General features: G+C 37.4%; 1 protein-coding gene across 1 annotated transcript; it reads left to right on the top strand.

The window, feature by feature from the left end:
* Window positions 1–6,016: 6,016 nt before the first annotated feature.
* OR51A7 (olfactory receptor family 51 subfamily A member 7) lies at window positions 6,017–6,970 on the top strand (the record flags this gene model as incomplete). The annotated part of the gene is made up of 1 exon (XM_079789169.1): window positions 6,017–6,970. One exon carries the CDS (start codon window positions 6,017–6,019, stop codon window positions 6,968–6,970), a length of 954 nt encoding a protein of 317 aa, XP_079645295.1.
* Between the last annotated feature and the right edge of the window lie 2,953 nt (window positions 6,971–9,923).

The following is a 9,923-nucleotide window of genomic DNA, read 5'->3' as shown; positions in this document are numbered from 1 at the left end:
TTCACCATATATGTTGGTATGTATGGCATATCTTCTGCATACATGACATATCTTTTTACTTTTAACCTGTGTCATTATAGTTCATATGCAACTTTTATAATCAGCATGACTTTTAATTCAGTGTGACAAGTGCTGTATTATAATTGAGGTCTTTAATCAAGTATATTAATATAATTATTAATACATTTATTTTATGTCCATCATTGTTTAGTTTCTTCATTGTCCCATCTGTTTTATCTTCTCTGTTATAGCTTTGCTCATTTCTTTGGAATCTCAAGCACTTTGCAGTGTTGTGTATAAGCCAGAGCCTACCCATCGAGGTTCTAACTTAAAAGGAAGCAGATATTGGCAGTTGGAAGTCTGGCTGTCTTATAATAAACTGTTAAGTCACAAGAAGACAGGATGGACAGCAAAAATATCCTCTAGAATGGCCCATTCTGATTTTTAAGAAGTCATTTTGGTTCAGATGCTCTCATATCTCATGGAGAATATTTAATCTCATTTTTCATATGATAATTGATTGTCTTATCCAGACATGAAACCCAGCAATGAGTAGGCTTATCCCTGCTCAATGTTTTGAATTTCTGTTCCTTTCTTATTCACAGAGATGTGTATCATGTATTTAAGCCTGGCTATAACTATTTAAATTACACTTTTGAATTTTATCAAATATATCATTGTTTATTATTAATATATGATCTAACTGCATTATTCAGACTAAACTTTCTCTTAAGTAAGGAATATATAAAATCAATATATATTGATTTTAGAGAGGGAGAGGGAGAGAGAGAGATAGAAACATCAATGATGAGAGAAAATCATTAATTGGCTGCCTCCTGCACACCCTACACTAGGGATGGAGCCTGCAACCAGGGCATATGGTCTGTCTGGGAATTGAACCATGACTTCCTGGTTCATAGGTTGATGCTCAACCACTGAGCCATGCCACTGAGCCATACACACACACACACACACACACATTCTAGTATATTTACTTAAATTATCATCAAAATATCATATCACTTCATAACCTTCAGTAACTATTATTTAATTTAGATATTGAACCACAATATAGGACTTGTATAATTATAAAGATATAATGAAACCCCGAAGATAGCATTTAAATAGCTTCTAGTGAATGCAATATATACTTAGTATAGAAGGCATGTAATTTTGGGATACCTGGTTGGAAATCCAGCACTGAGTGGCAGGACATGTCTATTTCAATGGCATTTGTCAAACATTCAAAGGAATAAATGGAATAATCAGTAAGCCATTCTGTAGTTTGTAAGATGCTTGCATGAATATTTGATACTTGTGTATTATGATTTCCATTTTGTGGCTAATTAAGCTGAGGTGAAATAAATAAAGTAGTCTGACCTCAAACTGAGATTAAAATATTTTGCTCTTTTAACTATATTACATAATCTCTATGAATGTTACATGTCAAGCTTTCTCAATCAATGTGATTTCCACCTCTCACTTGAGTGGTTTTCCCATTGCTTTGCATTATACCTCATCTCTTGCTCCAGCTGGGGATCCTGGATACCAAAGAGTTAACACATTCAGCCCAACACTTTCTCTGTAAACTCATTCAGAGATCCCAGGGAGCAGGCTGATTTCTATTTCTCCCAAGAGTCTACAACCCTGAGGGAAAGAGGAATAGGTACATCTATATAAGGTGGAAGTAAAAGTTGAGACATATTGAGAATATTGACATATTGAGCATCCAGTTTTGGTAAGTGCTAGTAGCTGAAAATCCCTTTGAAAACTTAAACCTATGGCTTTGTTAAACAGTTTACTTCTGAAGAAATGACTAAGAGGAAGTGGTGTGTGTGTGTGTGTGTGTGTGTGTGTGTGTGTGTGTGTGTGTAAGGGGATAGGATTGCATGGCCTGAAGGTTAAAAAGGATTTTATTAACTCTGATAGCAGTAGAGTCCCATTTACTTGATAGTATGACAAATAAAAGTAAGTCTTATTGTCAATTAAAAGAAGAAAAAAATCCCTCTTAAGGCAATCAAGTACTTGACATGGGAATGATTTTATAGGAAATTTTTGTTGAAATAATTAGCACTGCTATTGACTGATTATGTAAATTATGTTAAATCTTTTATAATAATATATAAAATTACTACTTTAGATACATACTGTTTTCTACAGTATTTAACAGAAGAGCAAAGATCTGCTTGGAGGCCTAAGCAGCTTATCCAAATTCAGTGCCAAGCTGAAATTTATACCTAGATGTTTTTGCATCAAACTTGAGGGCTGATTTCTTTAACTTAAGAAATTGAAATTCTAAGTGATCTGGGTGATGTTAGACCTGATGACTATCCTTCTTGGGATGTTGTCTTCTTTGTTACCCACTCCATCCACTCTCCTAGATTTTTTTCCCATATTAATGGATTGGGCAAGATGCTCTGAACAATCTTGCTACTCATAATTCTAACTGAAATTTAAATTTTGTGTTTGTACATTTTCCTGGGTGATATCATCTACTTTCATGAATTCAGATACCAACTTCATGTCAATATTTCTGACCTGACAGCTCTATAGGGTTATTTCTCTTGAAATTCAGAATCCATGTCCAAAAGCTCACTTTGTGTAATGTCAAGTTTACCACTGAAAATGGTGAGTAGAGTGAGAATAAATTTTCCTTGGGTACTATCATAGAAGAAAGGGAGAAGGCACTAAGAGATGATTCTACACGTCTTACATTTTTTTCCACTCACATGCATTCTTTGCATGTTTGCTGAGAAACTATGTTGATGACAGATATATGAATATAAATAAAATCTTATCTATGCTTTGTAGTATTTGGCAGTCATTATATATGGCGGTAGTGGGGTTGTGTTGGGTAGAGATACATAAAAACAATACATTATAAAACAGTGTAGAAACTACCATAATAAATATGCATGACAAAAATATTTCCTGGAAGAACTAAGGCAATATCTATTTGCCAAAGATGAAAATAAAATAAAATAAAAATTAAGTGTTTGTGAAAATGAGAACTTTTCTTATGACTCCTGGGAAAGAGGGGTTAGAATAAAATTCGTTAAATAGGCATTCTGACAGCTTATATACAGCTTATATATAGCTGCTACCATCTAAAATATAACTTCTCTGGGTTTGGCATTTGGTTTGCTGACATAATAAGAGATAAAAAGTCATTACAAACTCCATTTGCAGATGCAGTTCCATTCACAAGCTGAAAAAAACAAACACAGATCTGTGTATACAGTAACCCTAAAATATTAAATCAGTCAAGGTCTGCTTGTTATGTATTACATTTTTCTTGGTTATTCTCTAAAGAATTGTAAATTACAATTTTAATTCACAATCAAGCTTTAATTTAGAGGATCCCCAAAATTTTTATTGTCCATGTATTTTCCATTGTACAGTGATGATTTTTCCTCTATACAATTTGAATTTTAAAAAAATTCTGGAGTGAGGTTAACAACTCATGTGAACTCTTGCTTTCTGTGGTCTCTCCTTTTATTTTTGCACCTTAGTCTTTTATATTTGCATTTTAAATTATAAATATAATAATTTCTATTTATTTATGCATGTATTCATCAGTCTTACTAAGTATAGATGGGATTTATGATGGTTAACTTAGATGTGTGTGTTTCTCCCGTAATTTATACTGATTATTTAACATTGATATACCATGAACTCAAAAAATTGAAAATGTCATAAGCTTGTATATTTACATTGGATAATATATGTTAACTCCTTAAAAGAGACCCTAACAATAAAATCAGGGTTTAATTTAATATGTAGGTGGATTTAAACATTTTACATTACAAAGAGAAATGGAGTTATTTGAGTATTTTTTCACTTAGAATTTCTTTTCCTAATTTGCTCAGAGATAAAATATAAGATAATTTGCTCAAGAGAGCTAAGATTAACAAGCCCATGATATTACTGTATGACTTCAACACTTTCCCTTGGGATAATAAAATGAAGTGTGACTCATAGGTGCTTGAGCTAGGAACTATCCATTTCATGAAGGAGTACAAACATGAAGACAATAAGGATACATAACTCCCAAAGGTGTATCTGCTCTTTTTCTCCCACTTCTTTTGGAAAAAAATTGTATAATCAATATTAATATTTTTATGTTTGTGCTTTATTGAACCTAGATTGGTGTTTATACTCACATATAAAATATCCTATCTAATAAAAGAGTAATATGCAAATTAACCATCACTCCGCTATACCCACAAGTCATGCCCACAAGCCATGCCTACCAGCCAATCACGAGTGAATATGCAAATAAACCCAACCAAGATGGCTATGGCCATAGAGAGTAGGAGGGAGGTTTGGGTTTCCCAGGCAATGGAGGAAGCCAAGCTTTCTGCCTGCCCTTGCTGGCCTAGGCCTCCACTCAAGGCTTCAAAGTTTCAATGATAGAAGATACATAAATCCAAACAGAAATGGCAGCAGCCATGGAGCTGGAAAGAGCAGGAGGCTAGGGTTGCTCCCGGCAATGGAGGAAGCTAAGCTTTCTGCATACCTTGGCTGGCCCAGGCCTCGGCTTAACGTTACAAAGTTTCAATTATAGAAGATACATAAATCCCAACAAAAATGGCTGCCCCCATGGAGCAAGCAGAAGGCTTGGCTCTGCTCCAGGCTACAAAGTTTCAATTGTAGAAGACAAATAAATCCCAGATACCAGGGCCTCTGCTTGGGTTGCCAGGGGGTGTGGCCAGCTTGCTAACCACCACAGGCTCCTCTCCCAGGCCACCCCATGCCCCAAGGGAACCCCCACGCTGATCCGGGACACCCTTCAGGGCAAACCAGCCGACCCCCACCCGTGCACCAGTGCTCTATCCTATCTAATAAAAGAGTAATATGCAGATTGACATCACTCCAACACACAAGATCCTGCCTCCATGTGGACACAAGATGGCCACCACAAGATGGCCAGCAGGGGAGGGCAGTTGGGAGGGACCAGGCCTTCAAGGGAGGGCAGTTGTGGGCAATCAGGCCAGCAGGAGAGGACAATTGGGAGGGACCAGGCCTGCAGAAAAGGGCAGTTAGGGGTGACCAAGCCGGCAGAGGAGGGAAGTTGGGGGCAACCGGGCCTGCAGGGAAGGGAAGTTGGGAGGGACGCAGGCCTGCAGGGGAGAGCAGTTAGGGGTGACCAGGCCTATAGGGGAGGGCAGTTAGGGGCAAACAGGCTGGCAGGGGAGCAGTTAGGCATCAATCAGGCTGGCAGGGGAGTGGTTAGTGGGTGATCAGGCTGGCAGGGAGAAGCAGTTAGGAGCAATCAGGAAGGCAGGCAGGCAAGCAGTTGGGAGCCAGCAGTCCTGGATTATGAGAGGGATGTCCGACTGCCAATTTAGGTTCAATCCTGGTGAGATCGGGCCTAAACAGGCAGTTGGACATCCCTCGAGGGGTCCCAGATTGGAGAGGGTGCAGGCTGGGCTGAGGGACACCCCCCCCCCCTCGTGCACGAATTTCGTACACCGGGCCTCTAGCAGATAATAAATACCTACCTCATAATTGTAAAACTTAGTCTATACATGTACTTTCTAGCATTTAATACTTATTTACCATAGTGTTGGTGTTTTCAAGGATCTCTGATTATTTTCTTAGACTATTATTTTTAAACTTTCTTCCAAGAAGTTAGGGATTTTGTCATGAAACCAAGAGAGAACTACTCAAGATCATGTGGGAAAAGAGAGTGAAAGATCCTAAGTGCCTGTCACTGACTTAATCAAAGCAGCTCTGTTTTGAAACAATTTTCATATTTGGATAAAACTATTGGAAAACTACCACCTTAGGATAAATTGTTGTAAGTAAAATTCCTGTGTTGGAGACATAAAAATGTTTATGGACTTTTAAGAAATATTGAAAATTGCATTTTATTAATAGAATGAAAAAATATGTCTCTAAATACAGTACATGCATGAACTACTTATCCATACCACACTGAGTTTTATCTAAAAGTGTGACTGTTTTTGTTTATGTGATTTCAGATCTGGATAAAGAGCTCATATTTTCACTCATGTCTATTTTCAATAACTCTGAAGTCCAGCTTTTTCTTTTGATTGGAATCCCAGGACTGGAACATGCCCACATCTGGATCTCCATCCCCATTTGCCTCATGTACCTGGTTGCCATCATGGGCAACAGCACCATTCTCTTTATCATAAAGACAGAGCCCTCACTTCATGAGCCCATGTATTATTTTCTTGCCATGTTGGCCATCTCTGACCTGGGCCTGTCATTTTCCTCCCTTCCTACCATGCTGAGAATTTTCTTGTTTAATGCCATGGAAATTTCACACAATGCCTGCTTTGCTCAAGAATTTTTCATCCATGTATTTACTGTCATGGAATCTTCAGTGCTTCTGGTCATGTCTTTGGATCGTTTTCTTGCCATCCACAATCCCCTGAGATATGTTTCTCTCCTCACTAACAACAGAGTTGCTAAAATGGGACTGATTTTAGTCATCAGGAGCCTTCTCTTAGTTCTTCCATTCCCCTTCACTCTAAGGAGGCTAAAATATTGTCAGAAGAATCTCCTTTCTCACTCATACTGTCTGCATCAGGATACCATGAAGCTGGCCTGCTCTGACAACAAGATCAATGTGATCTATGGCTTCTTTGTTGCTCTCTGTACTATGCTGGACTTGGCATTAATTGTTCTGTCTTACATGCTGATCTTAAAGACTATACTCAACATTGCATCTCTGGCAGAGAGACTCAAGGCCCTCAATACCTGTGTCTCCCATATCTGTGCTGTGCTCATTTTCTATGTACCCATCATCACCCTGGCTGCCATGCACCGCTTTGCCCAACACAAAAGCCCCCTCATTGTAATCCTTATTGCAGATATATTCTTGTTGCTGCCACCCCTACTGAACCCCATAGTTTATTGTGTAAAGACTCGACAAATCCGGGAAAAGGTCTTGGGAAAGTTGTTGACCACATGTAGGAGTTACAAACTTGAATATTGAGGTAATAAATTATCAAACAGTAAGTATTTATGGGCACCTACTATGTGTTCAGTGCCCCAGTGGTCATTATCTCATGTAAAATCGAGGGGGAGTATGAAAAGCTGTGCTGTACAGAATTTATAATAAAGTCAAGAATACAATATTAAACAGGAAAGATGAAATAATCAGGTGACATATGATATGATTCACAGAGGTTTAATGAGTATTTTAAGAGTAGTTGAAACAAAACACTATGTAATGGAGCAGGTAGATTTGAGTCAGCCCTTAAAGAAGGAATATAATTTGGAAAGATTGATATTATTTTTCAAATAGCATCTATTAAATTTATAGGTATACAATTCACAGTCACTCCATACTATGGAGGAGAAGTGGACTAGCAGGGAACATAGCAGCTATGAAGGATGTTGGTCTGACTAGAATAGAGAGTATAATTTGGCAAATAATGAGAAAAAAATTTGTATAGTATGAATAAAGTAGATTTTTGAGTACCTAGAAAAGCCTTGAAATGTCTAAATTTATGAGGCCCTGAAGAGACAATTTCATTGCTACAACAAACAACTAACATGATAAATCAAATTTTAAGAATGGCATGTCTGCAAGCACGAGTAACATGGACTGATTTGAGAGAGATGAAGAAGAGAGATCAACAGAAGACTGTTGTAATAATTCCACTAAAGTGGTGATTCTGAGAATGGGCAGAGAGAGGGAGAAGGAAATTATTTAGGGTTTCTGTTATTGTTTTGCTGTTATAAGACAAACGTAATTTATTCGTAACTCACAAATTCCACTAAGCAACTATGTACAGACATATGTGACTGATTTTTCGAAGACAGACATCTGTATATAGAGTTTTAAATAGGAGGCTGGCATGGTGCTTATTTGTCATGACTACAAAAACAGCTTTGTCCTCTTTTGCAAGACAATAACACTTGGGTGTAGGCATGAAAGTAAATACCTATTTTAAACAGGATTTGATCATCAAACTGTGAAGATCATCCATTGGTAAGATTCTCTTTCCCCCATTTACGGTATTCCCACTGCAGCTGTTTTAATTCAGATTTAAATCTTCCCCAGGATTAGCCTATCATCTTGAACATTAAGATTAACTGTTTGAAAGATCTTTTTAAAGGCAAATGTTACCACACTTGAAACCTTTCAATAGCTGTCCAAAAAGTTATGAGATAATGGCAAGACTCTCTATATGCACAAAGCCTTTCCATCATTCAATACCTGCTTTTTTTCCTACCTTATCTGTAAATAATTGGCCTTGTACTTCAACACTATCAAACAAGTACATCACCATGTTACACCTAAAGCTTTTCTTATGGTGTGCTTTATGTCAGGATGCTATACTGGTTTTCTATTGTTGCATAATAAATTATTATAAACAATGGTTTAAAACAACTCACATTTATTGTATTACAATTCTGTAAGTTAGACATCTGACGTGATTCTTACTGGGCTAAAATTAGGCTGTTGGCAAGCCTGCATTCTTTTCTGGAGGCACTAGAGGAGAATCAAGTGCCTTTTCCAGCTCCTATGGTTACCTGCATTTCTTGACTCTTGGCTCACATCCTTCATGTTCAAAGCCAGTGATATTACATCTCTCTTGCCTTCCTTCTATAATCAGGTGTCCCTCTGACCACAGCTAGGAAAGGCTATCTGCTCTTAAGAATTTTAGTAATGATGTTGAATTACCTGAGTAATCCAGGATAATCTCCTTAACCCACAAATCTATAAATTTAATTACATGTGCAAAGTATCCTTTTATCATATAAGGTGATATATTTACAAATTTTAAGGATTAAGACATTGAAATCTTTGTAGGGTGGGAGGGTGGGGAGGATTTAGCATGCCTAAAACAAAAGCATTTCCTCAACTTTTCTTTCTCCCAATTAGCTTAGCAGGATGTAGTTTAAATATACATCGTCTGTTATTTTGCTAACATCTTCTTGCTCCAAGTATACCAAATTTATATCTGAATTTTGTCTCCTTTCACAGTGTACTGATTTCTACAACATACTTTTTAAAAAAGTACATTTTTATTGATTTCAGAGAAGAAGGGAGATAGAGAGAGACAGAAACATCAATGATAAGAGAGAATTATGGAACGGTTGCCTCCTGCATACCCCACCTTGGGGATTGAGCCCACAACTCTGGCATGTGCCCTGACTGGGAATCCAACCATGACCTCCGAGTTTATAGGTCGACACTCAACCACTGAGCCATGCCGGTTGGGCACTACAACATAATTTCAACAATCATTAACCTTTAATTGTTTGAACATTGTTTGCCTTTGCTAAGTTATAAATCCTATGACTTATAAATGTCTGTACGTCTTATTTATTTCTGCATTGCTTAATACATACTTGGGCAAAGAAGGGCCTGAAAAATATGTCAGTTTGTGAATTCATGAGTAACCATCATTGAATAAAAGTACTGTTCATTTTCTAAGCTCAAAATCTGGAGCATCTCTGCGAACAGAGGATTGAAATATACCATGTCAACCACTTCAGGTTAGAGCACATGATCGCAGCCTTAGGCAGCTCCTTTCCTACTGCTACAATCACACCAAGCCTAAAGCAAAAGCTGTAGTGTTTGCCTAGTTTTGCTGTCTGCTTTGTTAAAGGCCAGAGAACTTAACCTCCCCTATTACTTCTCTCAACCCAAATTTATTCTTACATCAGTGTTCACTACCTCACCTTATTTTCCATATTCAAACTGGCACAATTGCTATAGAAGTTTCTCTCTCAACCAATTATCATTTTTTTCTGTTATTTTTTTCTCTCTCTCAACCATTTATTATTGTTTCTGTTTTTTTCTATCTCTTCTGCAAGAATAATCATCTCAAATCATAATCTTATGCAAGAACTTTTTATGGACTCCTAATTTGGCTTCTTGCATCAATCTCACCCTCCACTCATTCTACCTTGGTGCTTGTTATGACGATTTG

This window comes from Cnephaeus nilssonii (genome assembly GCF_951640355.1).
Source record: "Cnephaeus nilssonii genome assembly, chromosome: 13".
Taxonomy (NCBI): domain Eukaryota; kingdom Metazoa; phylum Chordata; class Mammalia; order Chiroptera; family Vespertilionidae; genus Cnephaeus; species Cnephaeus nilssonii.
Note: the sequence above shows the minus strand (reverse complement) of the source record. Positions and strands in the feature narration are given on the sequence as shown.